Source organism: Chrysemys picta, chromosome 6 (assembly GCF_011386835.1).
Source record: "Chrysemys picta bellii isolate R12L10 chromosome 6, ASM1138683v2, whole genome shotgun sequence".
Classification (NCBI taxonomy): domain Eukaryota; kingdom Metazoa; phylum Chordata; order Testudines; family Emydidae; genus Chrysemys; species Chrysemys picta.
The window spans coordinates 99,064,015-99,084,659 of record NC_088796.1 but is presented as its reverse complement, the minus strand read 5'-3'; the positions used below and the strand labels follow the sequence as shown (position 1 = coordinate 99,084,659).

At 47.9% G+C, this 20,645-nt stretch overlaps 1 protein-coding gene across 2 annotated transcripts in view; it reads left to right on the top strand.

Annotated features, from left to right (window-relative positions):
* LOC101949854 (guanine nucleotide-binding protein G(q) subunit alpha) overlaps positions 1-20,645 on the top strand; it is a 220,243-nt gene that overhangs the window by 150,986 nt on the left and 48,612 nt on the right. For both annotated transcript variants that reach the window (XM_005297722.5, XM_065550528.1), the window contains one exon: positions 19,385-19,513. In XM_005297722.5, the coding sequence (XP_005297779.1) occupies positions 19,385-19,513 (129 nt within the window). The remainder of the gene's footprint in view (positions 1-19,384; positions 19,514-20,645) is intronic.

The window sequence follows — 20,645 nt, the reverse complement described above, 5'->3', positions numbered from 1 at the left end:
CCAAGCCCCGCCCCCTACTCAGGGCTCAGCGTCCTTCCCAGCCCCCAGCCCCTGCAGGCCCCTACAAACACACAGGAACACACAAGAACAACAAGGACAGACGCAAATACAGGTACCTTCTCCTCCAATGAGAACTCCCTCTCAAACTCCCCTGTTAGCCGCCCTGTTTGCTGCCTCCGGTGTCCTGGTACTCCTCTCCCCTCAACAAGCTGCCCTGACACTTGTCTCCTTTCTCCCACATTCCCTTGGACATATGATCTTGTTGCCCAATCACCTAACCCCCTTTCTCTGTTGTTCTTGGACATGTTGCCCACCTGTCTTGTCCCCTGTTAGCCTTCAGTTGTAAACAATCTTCCACCAACTGCAGTTTCAGTAAAAGCTGCTAACTCAGAGGATAGGTCTTGTTTCCTGACTTCTTCCTTCACCGCAGCTGTCAGTAGTACAGGCAGCTAGGCTGGCTCCTCCTCCATGTATCCATGTTCCATGGGAACAAGGAGAAAGACAGGCCAGTTCCCCAGGGACTGCTAGCAAGTGCTCTGCATGCACCACTGGTTGACCAACCACAATTTGGAAACTGTTGCTATATATAATATCTCAATATTCTGTTGCTTTCTTAGTTGAGCCTGCTATGTAAACCTTGCTTATTTAAGCAAGCGTATTATTTTACTTTTGTTTTATGATTTCTTCTCTCTAATTCTATTGTGTGTCAAAAAAATCTTTTTTTTTTTAGTTAACGCAACTAGAAATTAATCTTGGATACTGTTAGCTAAGAACAGGCACTGATGGGTGCCTTGGAGAGTAACTAAACTTTGGGAAAAGGTATCAGGACTGAATGAGGTATTGGTTACAAGGTCAAGATGAAGGGGATTGTGCTCACCTTCCTGAAGAGCAGCACGCAGAGGTTGGTCAGAAATAGGATTGCCAACTGTCTAATCGCACAAACCCAAACTCCCTTGCCCCACCTTGTCCCGCCCCTTCTCCAAGGCCATGCCCCTTCTCCACCCCTTTTCTGAGGCCCCATCCCCACTCACTCCAGCCCCCCTTCCTCCATCTTTTGCTTTCCCCCACCCTCACTCACTTTCACTGGGCTGGGACGGGGTTGGAGTGCAGGCTCTGGGCTGGGGGGTGGGGCTGAAGGGTTTGGAATGTGGGAGGGGCTCTGGGCTGAGTCTGGGGCAGGGTGTTGGGGTGTGGGAGGAGGTTCGGGGTGGAGGCTCCAGGAGGGAGTTTGGTTGCGGGAGGGAGCTGGTGCAGGAAGGGGTTTGGGGTGCAGGCTCTGGATGGGCAGCACTTACCTTAGACGGTTCCCAGAAGTGGCTGCATGTCTAGCAGCAGCTCCTAGGCTCACAGGCGGCTCTGCAGGCTGCACCTGCCTACAAGCACTGCCCCCGGAGCTCCCATTGGCCGCGGTTCCCCGTTCCCGGCCAATGGAAGCTGCGGAGTCCGCGCTCAGGGTGGGGGCAGTGCATAGACAGTCCCTGGCTGCGCCTCCTCCTAGGAGCCGCTGCCAGACTTGCCAGCCACTTCTGGGAGCGGCACGGAGCCAGGACAGGTTGGGAGCTTGCCTTAGCCCCGCTGCGCCACTGTACTTTTAGCGGCCTAAAATCTCCCAGATTGGCCTCCAGGAGGTAGAGCCCGATAATGGGAGACTCCCGGCCAAACCAAGAGGGTTGGCAACCGTCATCAAAACCATTGTGGTTTTATTCCAAAGTTAAGAATGTTGGTGTCACGTTCAACCATGCCATCTCTACAGAAAACCATGTCAGAAAATATAAAAACAGTTATGTTGGCATTACTCCACTTACATTGTAACACTAGGCAAGTACAGTAGTACTTTTGGAGTACTGCGTATTTCAATGGTATCACTAACAGCATTATGGCTCTGTAGCCTTTCAGTGTAAGTCGTTTCAGGATTGGGACTTAAGTGATGGCTTTTACTTAAAAAAGCCACCCTTTTTTAACACTGACCAGAAAACAGCAGGTGCTTTTCTGTTCCTTGTCAGCGTGCAGATCCCAAATATGCTGTGATACTGTAGCTATTTTTTCCTGACGTCAGCAGAGAGGTATTGCCAGGAGCTTGTTGCACACATTACCTTGCTAATGCACCTTGTGCCTATCACTCTAGCAACTCCACTGAAAATTACCTCAAATTCATTTCTAGAAAACAAAGTGCTGCTATAATTAACTTTTTAAACTTGGTTTGTACGATAAATTTACTCAGACCTATGTGATCGTATTTTAAAGTAACGGTACGCAATTTGCCATTTTGTCTCTTTTGTTACATGCTTAGCTCAATAAGTGCAATATGGGGAGAGACCTTAGCTACAATATATTTTATCCAAACAAAACAAGTCTCAAGAAATGATAAAAATACACTCACAGTGCCATGTAGTTTTGACCTAAATTGTGTAGACAGTTGCAGCTACTGCTAGCTGTGCGCTATGCTACTTCTCTGAGGTAGCTATGGTTTTTCTGGCTTTGCACTGGGCCTAATGCCAATTGCCAGGAAATTCCAAATATAAAGGTCATTATTACTGTTGCAAATTGAGAAATTAATAAACGAAGAAAATATCTGTTTTAGAAGCATAGTTGTCGTCAAGATTTTTTTTTTTTTTTTTTAAGGGAAAGGTCCAGTATTTGAAAACAACTTCCTACAATACATCCGCAAAATGTGTGTGTGCAGCAGTTTGTAATGCACAGAAAACAGGTAATTGCATTGCAGAAGCTCATTCCAGAGTTTTGTGCACGCATGCCTTTGGATGGACTTGCAAATTTTGCAATGCCATTTAGGAAGCTTCTTTGAAAATTTAGCACAGAGAGCCAAGAGGTGAAACAAGTATCCAGGCATGTACAATTTGCTTACAGTAGTTGTCTTTTCCTAGCATTTAGGCCCTTATTTTCAGCACCTTGCTCATGGTTTTTATATGCTTTACATTGAGTTCCTGCTGGATTGGGGTTTAAGGCCCTAATTCAGCAAGGTATTTGAGCACATCAGTATTCCCGTTAGGACTAAATTAGACGTGCTTAAGTACTTTGCAGAATCAGGTCCTTAATGACCAGTGCAATAACAAAAAGGAATGAAGAACTGAATTATCCCATGCTATTTGGGACCCTGGAAACTGCTTATCTAAAATAGCCCGGATTTGCTGACTTTCAGAGCATTCAGTGTGGCCCATTTGTTTTACTCGGCCTCTGAGCAGAGTTAGGGTGTCTGAAGTACTGGCTAATGTATTGGAATGGGCTATTTGTATTTAGAATTGTTGCTTGATAGAAGAGGAAAGATGACTGAAATTTGTATTTAGTTTTGTAATTTTAAATAATAGTCAGGTTGCCCCCAGCCTGTGTATGCAGGGTTGCCAATCTAAAATTTTATTTTGAGCCTCATGCTATTTCATGTATTTTTAACATCCCAGCTCCTGGAGGCAAATGACTACATGAGAAATCTCAGCTTTCATTTAAAAAATACAATAAGCTTACAATAGGGTTACCATCTTTTAGTTTTTAGAAAGGAGGACACTCCATGGGGAGCCGGCCCGGCCCCGCCCCTTCCCTGCCCTCAGCCCTGCCCCGACTCTGCCCCCTCCCCTGAACGCTCCGCCCCCTGCTCCTCCCCCTCCCCTGCTTCCCGCGAATCAAATGTTCGCGGGAAGCCTGAAACAGGGAGGCAGCAGGTAGGCTGGGGCGGGGTGCAGCGCGGCCCAGTCCGGCCTCCCTGGCTGAGCGGCTCCCTCTGGCGGCCGGCCGGCCCAGGCCAAGAGGCTCTGGTCCCGGCGTCTCCCGCCCGGCTTGGCCTGGCCCCACGCCCACGGACCCCGGCCCGGCACTGCGCCTGGCCCGGCACTGCGACCCCGGCTCCTGGCCCGGCCCGGCACCACACCCCCAGACCCCGGCCCGGCACCGCGCCCCCGCACCCCGGCCCGGCCCCGCGCGCCCGGCACCGTGCCCCCAGCCCCGCGACCCCGGCCTGGCACCGCACCGGCCCCGGCCCCGGCCCCGCACCCCCGGCTCCTGCCGAGCACCGCCGGCCTCGGCCCGGCCCCGCACCACCGGCCCCAGCACCAGAGGCCCCGGCCGAGCACCGCCGAGCCCTCCCTCCCTATTTTCCCGGACATGTCCGGCTTTTTGGGATTTCCCCCCGGATGGGGATTTGAGCCCCAAAAAGCCGGACATGTCCGGGAAAATCCGGACGTATGGTAACCCTAGCTTACAACCTTCATAGCTATTGAGGAAAGTTTAAAGCAGGGGTTCTCAAACTGGGGGTCGGGATCTCTCAGGGGGTCGCGAGGTTATTACATGGGGGGTCGCGAGCTGTCAGACTCCACCCCAAACCCCACTCTGCATCCAGCATTTATAATGGCGTTAAATATATAAAAAGGTGTTTTTAATTTATAAGGGCGGGGGGTCGCACTCAGAGGCTTGCTATTTGAAAGGGGTCACCAGTACAAAAGTTTGAGAACCACTGGTTTAAAGATATGATTCAAGCACACCCTGAAGTTTCAAAAAGCAGAGAGCAAATAGAAAAAACAAACAAACCAAAAATATTATTTTTTTTGCAAATTTCATGATTTTAAAGAAAATTTCATGATGATTTGGGGCCTGTCTTGTGATTTTTGAATGTTTGAGATTGGCAGTACTGTTACGGATGTTTCTTGTTATTCTAAATCAAAGATTATAAATAAAATAAATGTGGAACATTCTATAGGTTTACAACAGTCAGATTTGAAAACTGTACACGTTGGGATTTACTTTTTAACATTGTGCGATCATCTCTTTTTTTTTTAATGTGACTTTTCATAATCTCACATTTCACTTATACAGCCCCCCATAACATTTAAAAATACTCAGTCCAATGACAAAGTACTAAACAATTCTGAGTTAAGAGAATCAGACCATCATCCTTAATTTAAACAATCCTTATTCTTGGGAATAAGGAAAGAAAGGGAGAGTCAGTTATGTAATGTTAAAATAATATAAAACTATACTGTTGTTATACAATTAATTAAAATTATAGTTATATTGATAATGATTATTTATTGTAATGACACGCAGTAGTGTTCTAGGCACTTCCCAATACAAATAAAAAGACATGATACCTCCTCAGAGAGCTTACAGACATTTCAGACATGATGCAGAGAGGGGTTAACAAAACAATAGGGACAGGTAGGGAAAAAAGGATCGTGTCAACTTCAATAATGCCATGTGCCTACTCAACAAAGGTGGTGCACAGCTTGATGGAATACATTTTCACTGTGTTTTAAATAAGGTTAATTAATAAACAAAATAAGTAGATGACTTAGTTTATTACAGAGGTTTTCAAACTGTGGGCCATGCCCCACTAGGGGGATGTGAAGGAACGGGGGGGGGGGCGGGGCATGCGAGTGGCAACGCTAGGTGGCTTGGGCCAGCCCTGTGTAGTAGGGCTCGGGGAGGGAGCACCACCTCACCCACTGACTCACCTCAGCGGCCCACCCAGCCTGTGGGCCAGTATCAATATCTGCCGCAGCCACGCCAATTTCTGCTCATGGCAACCTCCACACCCAGTGTTGGCTCCTGCCCTAGAGGCTGTCACATGCGCTTTCCCTCACTCTGAAAACCCAAGAGGGGGAGGGGCAAATATAATGTCTATTTTTGTCTGGGTTGGGGGGGGGGGCAAAACCAAAACCAAAAATTGTAATTCAGAGGGGAGGTCTCCACTCAAGAAGATTGAGAACCGCTGGTTCATTGCATTGGAGAAGACGTGGGTCTTCGGGAGGGATTTAATAAGGAAATGGCACTCACTGTACAGAACAGCACAGGAAGGAAATTCTATGTTTTACTGCTGGAGACAGACCTCCTGTTGCAGGATCTGGGGAAAGATACATGTGAGCTTCCTCAAAGTAATGCAGAAGAGGCTGTTGTCATAATATTGCATGAAACAGGAAGGGCAGCTGATCATTAACAAAAGAGTGAAAGTGATTGTATCCAACGTGTGGTCAAGTGCAGAAAATAAACAAAAATATTTTTCTTCTTCGAATGCTAGTCCCTGTGTATATTCTACTATAGATGCGCACATGTGCTCCATGCACCCAGCATTGGAGAATTCTTGAAAGCAGTGTCTGTTGGTCCAAGCATGTGCCCCTGCCTTCCTCATATTTCCAACCAAAGATACAAAGGGTGAACTGGACCCCAACTGCCTCTCCAGTTCTTACCACATGGTCTGGGTTGGAACCTCCAGTGTCCAGAACTTTCCTTCAATTTCTTTAATCTGTAAAATACTACAGAAATTGTCTTAGTGCCTTTTTGTATATAGTTCTCTATAGATAGTAAGGGTTTATTAGTTTTTATAGCTTTTAGCAGAATTTTTTTTTAGTTAGATAGATTCCTTGCTTTGGGGAATTTCCTTTCCCCTGTACCCCATTATGGGTATTGGACTATGCCCAGAACTCTGGGCTTCAAAAGCTGTGTCCTGACCCCACTCCTTTTCAGTCAGCGACCACCACTGGTGCTGTTTGTACTGTCATAGGGAGGCAAACGTCACAGCTAGGTGTAACATCTGCCACTCTTTCCCTCACCCTACCTGTAAGGAGAAAGGAACTCTGGCTTAGAAAACACCTCATGGGAGAAGGCCATGTCTGACCCAGCCCAAGGAACCCCCACTGTACATCTGCCTGAATCGACATGGAGCATGCCTCCCACCACGAGGTCCGACTCTGTTGCAGGGGAATCCATACCCACAGCTCCCTCCTCCCCCAGGACGGGGTCTCATTGGGGAGGCAGAGAATGCTTGTACAAGCATAAGAGCAGGTCTCCCCCTAAGTCTGCTTCAGACATCCAGCACAGCTCTGCTTGTTCAACCCCTAAGGATTTAGTACTTCCTAAGTCTGAAGGCCACGACTCTAAATCCGTAAAGCCCAGGGGTCTACTGGTACCAGACCCCCTGCCAGCGACATCTTCTCCACTGGTACCCTCCAAGTCAAAAAAACAGTATCTGTCAGTTCTGACCCAATCAACTTCTGCCACCAGTGGTACCCTTGCAGTCTAATACTCCAGCCACATGGAGCCTCCCAGTCCATCCTCTGACCCCTTCAACATGACTGCTTCAAAATCTTTATGCCAACCAGGGAATTTCCATTATTTATTATTATTTATTTGTTTGTTTGTATTACCATAGCACTTAGAAGACATGACAACGAAAATCCCCCCACTGTCCTTTTAAGATAGTTTCCAGAGACACAAAAGGGACTTTTCTTGGGCCAAGGATCTAGATCATCTAACAAAGTGCCTTTAAATCATTGTCCCTTTAAAACCCATGCAGGTGCACACTATTACATAACTTATTTAAACGCCCACTATGCCAATCGCATACCACAACTGAGGTTTTTAAAGTGGGCCACAGCAAATTGATTATGCTACTTAGAGGTTGGTTCTCCAAAAATTCCTCCTCCTCATGAGCTGCTTCTGTATTTGGGAATGTAGTGAATATAATGCTCTCTTTGTAGACTATTTACAGCTCATTCAGTCCTATGAATGAAGATTTCCTTTCCTGAGGCCTAACAAAAAAAACCAAAGCTACTTGTGTTTTGGATTACTGGTTTGTTGGTTGGTTTTTAGTGTTTCAAGCTTTTTTTTGGTGTTTTTGGTTTTTGTTTTGTTTTTTAAAAAAAATTGGTATTTCAGGAGTTCCAGTTTGTTCACTCTGTTCTCAGTATAAAAACCAAAGGGCCTGATCCAACTCTCATCAAACCCTTTGGCTTATCAACTGAAATTAGTGATTTTTTTTCAATGTTTTCAGGGTAGCTCTGGAGCTATATGTTAAATTTGTCTTAGATTCTCTGTTAAAAATATCTTTCTGGATTTGTAGTGTTTTCTTGCATTGCAAATTTATTTTCACTTTAAGCTCTTATGACAAAAAACACAAAGAGGACAGTCTGATAAGTCCGCTAGGTGCCTCCCAGGCCTAACAGATTAATTCTTGTTTGTTTTTATTCTTGTGTTCTACTTTAAAGCAAAAGTGTTTTTTGTTTCCATCATTGTTCATAACCATTTACTTACATTATTTTGTAACAAGTGATTCAAATTAGGGCTGTCAAGCGATTAAAAAAAATAATCTTGATTAAAAAAATTAATCATGATTAATCACGTGATTAATCAAATTTATCACGTGATTAATTGCACTGTTAATAATATAATACAATTTTTTAAAATATTTTTGGATGTTTTCTACATTTTAAAATATATTGATTCAGTTACAACACAAAATACAAAGTGTACTGTGCTCACTTTCTATGTATTTTTGATTGCAAGAATTTGCACTGTAAAAAAAACAAGACAAATAGTATTTTTCAATTCACCTAATACAAGTACTGTAGTGTAATCTCTTTATCATGAACGTTGGATTTACAAATCTAGAATTATGTACAATAAAAACTGCAGTCAAAAATAAAATCATGTAAAAATTTTGAGCCTGCATGTCCACTCAGTCCTACTTCTTGTTCATCCAATCACTCAGACAAACAAGTTTGTTTACATTTGCAGGAGATAACGCTGCCCACTTCTTATTTACAACATCACCTGAAAGTGAGAACAGGCGCTCTCATGGCACGGTTGCAGCCGGCATCGCAAGATATTTACGTGCCACATTCATATGTCCCTTCATGCTTCAACCACCATTCCAGGGGACATGCATCCATGCTGATGATGGGTTCTGCTCGATAGCAATCCAAAGCAGTGTGGACCGACACATATTCAGTGTCCGAGTCAGATTCCACCAGCAGAAGGTTGATTTTCTTTTTGGTGGTTCAGGTTCTGTAGTTTCCGCATTGAAGTGTTGCTCTTTTAAGACTTCTGAAAGCACCTCGTCCCTCTCAGATTTCGGAAGGCACTTCAGATTCTTAAACCTTGGCTCGAATGCTGTAGCTATCTTTAGAAATCTCACATCGGTACCTTCTTTAACATGTGCTGGGTCCTCATCTGAGACTTCTATAACGTGAAATATATGGCAGAATGTGGGTAAAACAGAGCAAGGGACATACAAGTCTCCCCCAAGGAGTTCAGTCACAAATTTAATTAACATGTTCTTTTTTTAATGAGGGTCATCAGCATAGAAATATGTCCTCTGGAATGGTAGCCGAAGCATGAAGCTGCATACGAATATTTAGCATATCTAGCACATAAATACCTTGCAATGCTGGCTACAAAAGTGTCATGAAAATGCCTGTTCTCACTTTCTGGTGACATTGCAAATAAGAGGGCAGCATTATCTCCTGTAAATGTAAACAAACTTGGTTGTCTTAGCCATTGGATGAACAAGAACTAGGACTTAATGGACTTGTAGGTTCTAAAGTTTTACATTGTTTTATTTTTGAGTGCAGTTATGTAACAAAAGCAATCTACATTTCTTCTTCGAGTGATTGTTCACGTCCATTACACATTAGGTGTACGCGCGCCGCGTGCACGGACGTCGGAAACTTTTTCCCTTAGCGGCTCCCGTCGGGCCGGCAGGGCCCCCTCCCTCCCGCCAGAGCGGCGCCCCGCTCTAGGGTATATATATCCCTGCCGACCCGACCCCTCCAGTTCCTTCTTACCGTCCGTGGCGGCGTTGGAACAACTCTGTCTCTCGTCTGAGAGTGTCCCTTAGCATAGTCATTAGTGTTATTTAGCAAACAGTTATCAGTTAATTAGTAGTAGTGTTGAGCTTAGTAGTTAACAGCTCATTAGGTACTTAAAGTTCCTGCTGTGGTTGCTTGGTCAACCCCGGCACCAGCCCTGGGCGGCACGGCATGCCGCACGCCCAAGGCTTCAAGGCTTGTGCCACGTGCCGCAAGCCTATGCCATTGAGCGACCCCCACGACTCGTGTCTCCGCTGCCTGGGGGAAGCTCACCAGAAAGAGCGCTGCAAGATCTGCAAGGCCTTTAAGCCCAGAACTAAGAAAGAAAGAGACTTTCGCCTCAAGCAGCTGCTCATGGAGACGGCGTTGCAGCCCTCCACTTCGGCGGCACCGTCTGCCTCAGTGCGGAGCGCCCCGGCATCGGTGCGGGAACCGGCGCCGGCGGGTCACTCGAAGCCCACGGCACCGACCCAACGGGGGCATGTACGACACCGGTCGTCTTCGCCGGCAAAATCGAAGGGCCAACCCAAGGCCCGAGGACGCTCCCCGCATAAGAGGGCAGCGCCGGTGAAGACCTCGAGTGCGCCTAAGGCCGGCACGGCCCCGGCACAGGCCCCGGTAGTGGCTCCGGCGCCGAAAGGCCGTCGAGCCCCGGGATAGGCGCGTCGAGTGAGGATGAAGGGCTGGAGGAGCTCTTGGAACAGCCCTCCACTCCGGACACATTTGAGGCAGCAAAGGACCTCATTGCATTGTCCGTTGAGGGCCCTCCACGAACTGAGGACGCTCTGCCGAAGCTGCCACACAGAGGCAAGCCGGCGATGGTGCGCCCATCACGGTCGCCATCTCGGCACCGTTCAAGGCACCGGTCCCGGTCGAGCTCCGCCTCGGTGGACTCCCAGTTGCCCTCGGCGCAGAAAGCGCCGCAGCAGTCGGCACCATACACGAGTCGGCACCGGGATGCATCGGCGGTACGTTCCCCGAGACCGACCAGCCGTAGTCGCTCCCGGTCCCGTGGTCACCGGTACCGATCCAGGTCCAGGTCGGCGAGACGCTGCTCCAGGTCCCTGTCGCAGAGGCGCTACTCCCCAAACCCGGACCGGCACCGTTCTACGGCTCCGTCGTGGCCTTCCAGATCACCGTCCGTGGTGTCGGAGACTGACTCGGGCCGGTACGGCGGGTATGCCCATAGGGCACAGGCTAGTAGGGACTACGAAGCCTGTGGCCATCCCCAATGGGGCCAACCAAGCCAATGGCCGTTCTGGACACCCTGGGCCTACCACCAGCAAGGGCCCCCATCTAGGACCTCGAGATCCGGGCCATCAGGGTACCGATCCCGCTCTCCGCAGTACCGCCCGCCATCTCATAAGGAGGCAACGGTCTCTAGACCGCAGGAGCGGGAGGGAGTGGACTCGGCACTGAGCACGGTACCGTCCCAGTCCCACACCGTGGGACAGGCCCCAGAGGAGCAACCGGTCGATGTCGGGTTGCAGGAAGATGAGGATGGGCAGAAGGCCCCGACCTCTTCCTCCTCGCCGGACGAGGCAGTAGCGGGCACGACAGTGTCCAGCCCTCCCCGATTGATCATCGGGCGCACCAAGACCTGCTTCGCCGGGTAACCCTCAATCTGGGCTTGCAAGCGGAGGAGACTATAGAACAGGAGGACCCCATGGTCGACATCCTGAGCCCGGAGGGGCCCTCCAGAGTCGCTCTCCCGATTATACGGACAGTCCAGTCCAACTATAAGATGGTGTGGCAAACGCCGGCCTCCAGTGCACCAACTGCAAGAGGTGTGGAGAGAAAATACTTCGCCCCATCTAGAGGGTTTGACTTACTCTTTTTGCACCCGTCTCCTTGTTCGCTGGTGGTCTCGGCGGTCAACGAGCGAGAGCGTCATGGTCAGCAAGCCCCTGCGCCCAAGGGCAAGGAGGCAAAACGATTGGACTTGTTCGGAAGGAAAGTCTATTCGTCTGGGGGCCTCCAGCTGAGGATCGCTAATCAGCAGGCGATTCTAAATAGGCACAATTTTAACTCTTGGGCATCAGTCTCCAAGTTCAAAGACTCCCTACCGCCGGACGCACATCCTGAGTTCACGGCCCTGGTGGACAAGGGGATGGCGGTGCCAAGACCTCATTGCAGGCCTCCCTCAACTCAGCCGACGCAGCGGCTAGAACAATCGCGTCGGGGTAGTGATGAGGCGTTCGGCATGGTTACAGGCTTCAGGCCTTCCGGCAGAGGTGCAGACCACCCTGCAGGACCTCCCGTTTGAAGGTTCGGGCTTGTTCTCCGACCAAACGGACGCCAAGCTACATAGCCTTAAGGACTCGCGAGCAACCCTGAAGTCATTAGGAATGCATACCCTGGTGACACAGCGCAAGCCCTTTAAACCTCAGCCACCACAGAGGCAGTTCCACCCTTGCCCTCGGCACGAACCGTACCGCCGTCGTGGCAGGGATAACAGGCGGAGACGTAACAATACGCCTAACCAGGGTCAAGGTCACGGCCAGGGCAAGCCGCAGCCAGGGAACAAACCAGGCTTTTGAAGTTACGCTCGAGGACAGCGTACCACATTCCATACCGGATCCTCCTCTAAGTTTCAAGGACCGCCTGTCCCATTTCTACCGGGCATGGTTGCGCATAACATCGGACCGCTGGGTCCTGCGCACAGTGAAGGCGGGCTATACCCTCCAGTTTTCCTCGCCCCCTCCCTGCCATCCCCCTTCCCCGTCCCTCTTCAGGGACCCCTCTCACGAGCAACTTCTCATGCAGGAGGTACGGACCCTTCTCGCAGTAGGAGCAGTGGAAGAGGTCCCACCAGACCTAAGGGGAAAAGGATTCTACTCCAGGTATTTCCTGATTCCCAAGGCAAAAGGGGGCCTCCATCCTATCTTGGACCTGCGCGACCTAAACAAGTTTCTGGTCAGAACGCGCTTCCGTATGGTCTCCCTTGGAACTATTATCCCATCCCTGGATCCGGGGGAGTGGTACGCTGCCCTCGATATGAAAGATGCCTATTTTCACATCGCCATCAATCCGGCCCAGGCGGTTCCTGCGCTTCACCGTCAACCAGCGCCATTTCCAATTTACGGTCCTGCCTTTTGGCCTGGCATCAGCACCACGAGTATTCACGAAATGCATGTCCGTGGTAGCAGCCTTCCTTCGGAAGAGAAGGATGCACGTGTTCCCGTACTTGGACGACTGGCTCCTCGCGGGCAGGTCAGAGGCCGAGGTCCGCTCTCACGTGACGCTGGCCTTACAGATGTTCGGCAGGCTCGGCCTCCTGGTCAACGTGCCCAAGTCCACGTTAGCTCCCACACAGAGACTGGACTTCATAGGTGCAGTCCTGGACTCGGTGACCGTGTGGGCAAGCCTCCCAGAGTCACGGTTCCTGACAATTCAGAGGGCCGTAAGCTCAGTCCAAAAATTCCCCACGACAACGGCAAGGTGTTGCATGCAGCTCCTGGGACACATGGCAGCCTGCACACATGTAGTCAGACATGCCCGCCTAAGGCTCCGGCCCTTGCAGTTGTGGTTTACCCAAACATACCGCCCCAACAGAGACCCCTTGGATCTGGTGGTGACGATCCCGGTTCGGGTTTTAGGTTCGCTCTGCTGGTGGCTTGATCAACAGCAGGTCTGCGAAGGGATCCCCTTCGCTGCCCCACAGCCCACTCTGACGTTAGTAACAGATGCATCGGACCTGGGTTGGGGGGGCGCATCTGGGGGAACTGCGGACCCAAGGTTTGTGGTCCAAAGAAGACAGGTTGCTTCACATCAATCTAAAGGAGCTAAGAGCGGTTCGCCTCGCCTGTCAGACCTTCCACGCCACCATAGAAGGTCACAGCATGGCAGTCCTGACGGACAACACTACCGCCATGTTCTATATAAACAAGCAGGGCGGGTCCCGGTCCTCTCCCCTCTGTCGCGAGGCACTCCAGTTATGGGACTTCTGTATAGCCCATGCGATCCATCTCATTGCAACGTATCTCCCGGGGATCCAAAACGGCTTAGCGGACCGCCTCAGCCGATCCTACCAAATGCACGAATGGGCGTTGAGGCGAGATGTCCTGCATTCAATCTTCCGGAGGTGGGGCTTTCCCCGGGTGGATCTTTTCGCCACCAAGGACAACAGTCAATGCCCTCAGTTTTGCTCGTTTCAGAACCTCAGCCCGGGATCATTGGCAGATGCCTTCACGATTCCGTGGGGAGGGAGCCTGAGGTATGCCTTCCCTCCGTTCCCGCTCATACACAAGGTCCTCCTCAAGACCCGCAGGGACAGGGCGACAATTATACTCATCGCCCCGGCCTGGCCACACCAGCATTGGTTCACGACCCTGCTGGAATTGTCCATAGCCGACCCAATCACCCTCTCCCTCCATCGCGACCTAGTCACACAAGACAAGGGTTGCCTGCTCCACCCGAACCTGTCATCGCTACATCTCACGGCGTGGTATCTCTCTGGCTGAACGATGCGGAACACAGGTGCTCTCACCAGGTTCAACAAATTCTCCTTAGTAGTAGGAAGCCCTCCACAAGAGCGACCTACCTGGCCAAATGGAAAAGGTTCTCCCACTGGTGCGAGCCTCAGCACATACAGCCTCTACAGGCCTCAGTTCCGTCGATCCTGGACTACTTACTGCACCTCAAGCGTCAGGGGCTTGCGCCCGCCTCGATAAGAATACATTTAGCTGCCATTTCGGCATTCCATCCGGGAGAGTTGGGAATGTCCGTGTTCTCCAACCCCACAGTGGCCCGATTCCTCAAGGGGCTGGAGAGGGTGTTTCCCTACTCGCGCCCACCGGTCCCTGCGTGGAGTCTGAACCTAGTCCTAACTAAGCTCATGGGGCCCCCCTTTGAGCCCCTAGCCACTTGCTCCCTCATGCACCTCTCGTGGAAGGTGGCGTTTCTCGTGGCCATCACATCGGCCAGGAGGGTATCGGAATTAAGGGCCCTCACTTCAGAACCCCCTTATACAGTTTTTCATAAGGATAAGGTGCAACTGAGGCCGCACCCCAAATTCCTCCCGAAAGTGGTATCGCAGTTTCACATGGGACAGGACATTTGTCTACCAGTGTTCTTCCCTAAACCCCATACGGACCCTCATCACCGCAGCCTACATACCCTCGATGTTCGAAGGGCATTGGCGTTTTATCTGGAACGGACCAGGTCGTTCTGCAGAACACCTCAGCTGTTTATTGCCATTGCGGAACGTATGAAAGGCTTGCCTATCTCGACACAGCGCTTATCGGCGTGGATTGTGCATTGTATACGCACATGTTATGAGCTCGCCAATGTTCCGGCCCCAGAGATCCGGGCCCACTCGACTAGGGCCCAAGCGTCCTCAACGGCCTTCTTGGCGCAGGTCCCTATCCATGAGATCTGTAAAGCGGCCACCTGGTCGTCCGTACAAACGTTCACAGCCCACTACGCGATCCACCATCAGACCAGAGAGGACGCGATGGTCGGACGGGCTGTGCTACAGTCAGTTGTACCTTGACTCCTACCCACCTCCAATGGTAAGCTTGGAAATCACCTAATGTGTAATGGACGTGAACAATCACTCGAAGAAGAAAGAACGGTTACTTACCTTCTGTAACTGTTGTTCTTCGAGATGTGTTGTTCACGTCCATTACACTTCCCACCCTCCTTCCCCTCTGTCGGAGTCTCCGGCAAGAAGGAACCGAAGGGGTCAGGTCGGCAGGGATATATATACCCTAGAGCGAGGCGCCGCTCTGGCGGGAGGGAGGGGGCCCTGCCGGCCTGACGGGAGCCGCTAAGGGAAAAAGTTTCCGACGTCCGTGCACGCGCCGCGCGTACACCTAATGTGTAATGGACGTGAACAACACATCTCGAAGAACAACAGTTACAGAAGGTAAGTAACCGTTCTCTGTAAGTTGCACTTTCACAAGAAAGAGATTGCACTACAGTACTTGTATGAGACGAATTGAAAAATACTATTTCTTTATCATTTTTACAATGCAAATATTTGTAATCAAAAACATTATACGCTTTGATTTCAATTACAACACAAAATACAATATATATGAAAGTGGAGAAAAACATCCAAAATATTTAATAAATTTCAATTGGTATTCCAGTGTTCAACAGTGCGATTAAAACCGTGATTGAATCTTGGGTGCCCTTGGGGAGGAGGCGCTCCGGGGCGCTATGGGTGCTCTGGGGCAGGGGATGGCGGCGCGCGGCCCGGGACTGCTGCTGGTGCTCACAGGGGAGGGGCAGTGGCATGCGGCCCAGAGAGATGAGGGGGCTGAGAGTGCTGCTGCTGGGGGAGAGGGGGCAGTGGCTCGAGACTGCCCCAGTTGCAGCAGCAGGTGCGGCTGGCTTGGGGACCACACAAGCTGCTCAGGGCAGCCCTGGGGTCAGTCGCACTGGCTGCTGCAGAAGTCATGGAGGTCCCAGAAAGTCACGGAATTCATGACTTCCGTGACAGACTCGCAGCCTTAATCATAATGGTCCCTTCTGTCCAGGGTGGATTTGATTTAAATCATGATTTAAATCACTAGTCAGGAAGATTCGATTTAATCATGGTTTTCTACATAAAAGTGCATTCTTGTTGATTGTTATAACCTTAATACATATTCTTCACAACTCAGAGATAGATGTAGGTTTCATTTTTAGAAGGTACACACTATACTTTTTTAAGTGATTTATTTTGAAAACTTTTCAGATTAGTTTTACAGCTATATCAGAAAATGAATGATTGATTGGTTATTTCATTTACCAAAGGTAATTGAAGCAGATATTTATGAAATCATTGAGAGGTGAACTAGCTCCACTTCAACAGGTTAATCATTAATATTTGGAGGCTTTTCTTGCTATGCTGTATTAGGAGGAGAACATCACCAGACAGACATTTTAAATTGTTTTATTTAACTAAAACAACAACGTTATGTATTCTGGATTTTTTTCTCCAACAGCAAACATATAATATTTTAACAAAACAAGCTTAAGAATTTTTGAATTTAGTTAAACATTAAAGTTTTTTAAAATCAGGTTTGTTTTTGTCAAATTGTTTTTAACTTAAATAGTTTAATGAATTTTTTTAGAAAACAAAACAAAAATTAAATCAACTACGTCAGCCAGGTCAATATGAGAAACTTAAAATATTGGCTTCTGCAGCTAACTCAGTCATCTTCACCTTCATTTTCCTGTTTGTTCGTAATCTGGAAAAGAAAAACAAGCTTTCCTGCTTTTTCGGGTCCCAAATGATTTCTCAATTTGGAATGAATTAGTCCAAAGGAAGAAAATTATTCTTTCTGCACCGGCAAAAGAAGCTAATGCTGTTAAAAGTGAGACTATCACTTCAACGGTCTCTGAATCCAAGTGCTTAAGTGACTTCCCACCAGTTCACTGGTGTGACTTTCTTTAAAACATCATCAGCAAACATATATTTCTTGAATGGTTCTTATTCCCAAACTGGGTCTCTTTTACGGCCTGCTGCCATTATAGGTTTTCCTTTCTAGTGAGAGAATGGTATGGTAGATCTCAAATCAGGCTACACTCAGAAAGACCTCAAGACTTCTGGAATGTGCTGCTCAAACAGTTTCACTTTTGTTTATATTGCTTGTCCCTCCCTTCTCACATTTATCTCCAGACTACTTCTCCTTGTCCAGATCTATTCCGCCCCCAACAATCTTCTATTCATTGAACTTTTTGAAACTTTGCACTTTTAGAGAGAGGTAAGGGATTGACTCTGTGTACACAAATTTGCAGAGGGACAATAGGGTTGAGGTCTGTTATTTCTCACCTCTCTATATTTTTTTATTTATTTCAAAACATTTTTGCTGTTAACAAGCATGTTATCTCTGGAGACACAAATCCATAGTTTGAAAACTGCAAAACTAAGCATCTCTAATGGTATCTTCTAGACCAGGGGTGGGCAAACTATGGCCTGCAGGCTGGAGCCGGCCCCTGGGGCTTTGGATCTGGCCCGCGGGATTGTTCCCCGTGGTGCCACAGGCCCCGCGCCACTTTCAGCAGCAGCCGCCCCAATGTCCCTCCAGCCCCCAGGCCCTTGCCTCCAGGCACTACCCCCCGCAGCTCCTATTGGCTAGGAACGGGGAACCGCTGCCAATGGGAGCTTCATGGGAGGTACCTGGAGGCGCAGCAAGGGCAGCACACATGGAGCCCTCCGTTCTCCCGCCCCCAGGGGCCGTAGCGCTTCCTGGAGCAACACGGGGCTGAGGGGACAGGGCAGGCATTCAGGGAGCCTGCCCTGGCCCCGGTGCATGCCGCTGCCACCCCGGAGCCCGGACACCTCCTGTACCCCGCCCCCCAACTCCCTGCCCTAAGCCCCCTGCCTGCACCACATACCCCTCCTGCACCCCAACTCCCTGCCCTGAGCCCCCTTGTACACCCCACACCCCAACCACCTGCCCTGAGCCCCCGCTGCACCCTGCACCCCTCCTGCACCCCAACTCCCTGCCATGAGCCCCCTCCTGCAATTCGCACCCCTTCTGCACCCCAACCCCCTTCCCTGAGCCCCCTCATACACCCCGCACCCCTCCTCTGCCCCAATCCCTTACCTTGAGCTCCTTCCTGCACACACCACACTCCCTCCCGCACCCCAACCCCCTGCCCCGGCCCTGCATACAATTTCTCCACCCAGATGTGGCCCTCGGCCCAAAAAGTTTGCCCACCCCTGTTCTAGACTGATCACTGAGTCCCATTGGGTAGATAGAAAGATTAACCTAAATAATCTATACAGAAACTCCTGGAACCCTATAAAATTGGGTTCCTAATCCATGAACTATTGGAACTTATTTACAAAACTTTTCTTAAACATTACATGAATATATTGTCTCATACTATAGAATCACAGTAACTCCTCGCTTAACGTTGTAGTTACGTTCCTGAAAAATGCGATTTTAAGCGAAACGATGTTAAGCGAATCCAATTTCCCCCATAAGAATTAATGTAAATAAGGGGGGTTAGGTTCCAGGGAAACTTTTTTTTCCAGACAAAAAGCATTATATACATTTTAAACAAGCAATTTAATACAGATATAAGTTTTAAACAATGTTAAACAAGCAATTTAAATCATTGATTTTTATCCACCCTGCTTCTGGCCTTAAAATCTGTGAATTGTCCACAACTGGCACCACTGAATAATCCTTTGATCTTGAGGGTATATCTTTTTGTTCTGGCTCTGGCCAGTTGTATGTTTCCTAGGGAGTCCATTTGTCTTCCTAAAGTTTCCTAACCAGGCATTGATCTACATTAAGTCAATTCACCTTTGTTTTAGAGCAGTTCAGGATTTTGGGGTATGTGTATCTAGCTATCTGTTGTGCCTGTCTTTGTCTGTGCTCCCATATATAGATACAGTAGAAAAACATGCAAATCTATTTGAACACCTCTTTCTATACACCAGGTAATTAATATCTACATTTGTATATAGAATTACACAATTTTATCTTTCTGATTTTTTTGTCTTGTTTTTAAAAGTGTTGAGTACTTATGTGGGTTGAATCTAGGAATTCCTTAGGAGAAAGCCAAGCATAATCTGTTGAAAAGGAAAATAATAATACTGAGACACTTGTGGTAGGGTTTCTTTGCCAACATCCAGTGTGTAATGGAATTTTGTTAAGAGCAGGGTGGGAAGAATGGTGAACTTCCCTGCACCCTCCCCCCCCCCTTTTTTTTTTTACCTATACTCTATTTCTGTTACACTTCTTCCGACCTCACTCTCCCATTTCCCTTCCTCACCTGGCCCTGCTCCTTCCCTCAGTGGGATTATGGTGTCACTGTCTTGCGTTCCTGTTGTTTCTCCCTGTCTGTAGCTATCTTAACGACCTGGACCGTATAGCAGAACCTGCCTATCTGCCCACCCAACAAGATGTGCTTAGAGTTCGAGTCCCAACAACAGGGATCATTGAATATCCATTCGACTTACAAAGCGTCATTTTCAGGTAGAAAACAAGAAAAAATGCTTAATACATTTATTTTTGTTTTTATTGTATGTTAGTTATAAAATATCACAGACTGGTAAAAAAAAAGTGTGTAAACATAAAATAATTCTGCACTTTAGTTATTTGTTTGATCATTTTGTTTCTTCGTTATTGTACACAAGTTGTTACCAATTGACTATAAGGAATAAGTAAAGAGATCAAGAGAGGGAAAGAAAATAAACCTGTGTATGTTTTAATTAAGTTCTTATGGTCATAGTGGAATAATTTGGAACTGGTTTTTTAAAAAATATTTATAGCAATGTTTAATTACAAATTATATGTATGTTAACATATATAAACCAAAGTCCATTGTGCATCCTCGTTTCCTATTTATTAGATGAAGCGCAAAGATAAACTTGGAGGGCTTGATTTTTAATGAGTAGTTCACATATTTGCAAGGTTACTTTTACTTGTACAAATAATTTTACACACAGTTAATTTCAAGCAAATGCTGTCACATAAAAATATAAATACTTGATTGCACCTGCAAATTAAACATCTAAGTAAGAGCTTTTGGGCTGATAATTGTGGGTGCAAAACTTTGCCTGCAAAAGGGAGATTGAGTTGAGGCTCTTTTTGAATTCAGGATGAGAATCAACTTAAACTCTGAAAATGCATATTTTATGTTGTGCCCAATTTTTTTCAGCTCATGTTCATTGTTTTCAGTAGGAATACTCACTACCTTATATGCATTTCACTCCTCCTCCTCCATGTCTGTGTCACCAAGTGCTAAAGTTTTTAAATGAATACAGAATAAGGGGGTGTTACAATTACAAATGCAAAATGCAAAAAAGGACATTTATGCTATCCTACTGAATTTCAGTCAGTTATATGCTCATTCCATCATATTCTTCAAGTGACTAAAGTGTAATAGGAGTAGTATAATTTTTTTCTGATTGTATGTAATTATTCTTAATTGTAACACTGTGTCATTTTTAAGCAGTTGATACTGAAGGAATGGATGAACCACTATCTATATGAAGGACTAACTTCTGTTCTTGGCAGACATTGAAAAATCATCTTAGGCACTTTCAATAAAACGCGTTTTTCAAATTTTATGTTGATTCTAAGTTTATTTATGTGTCACATGCTC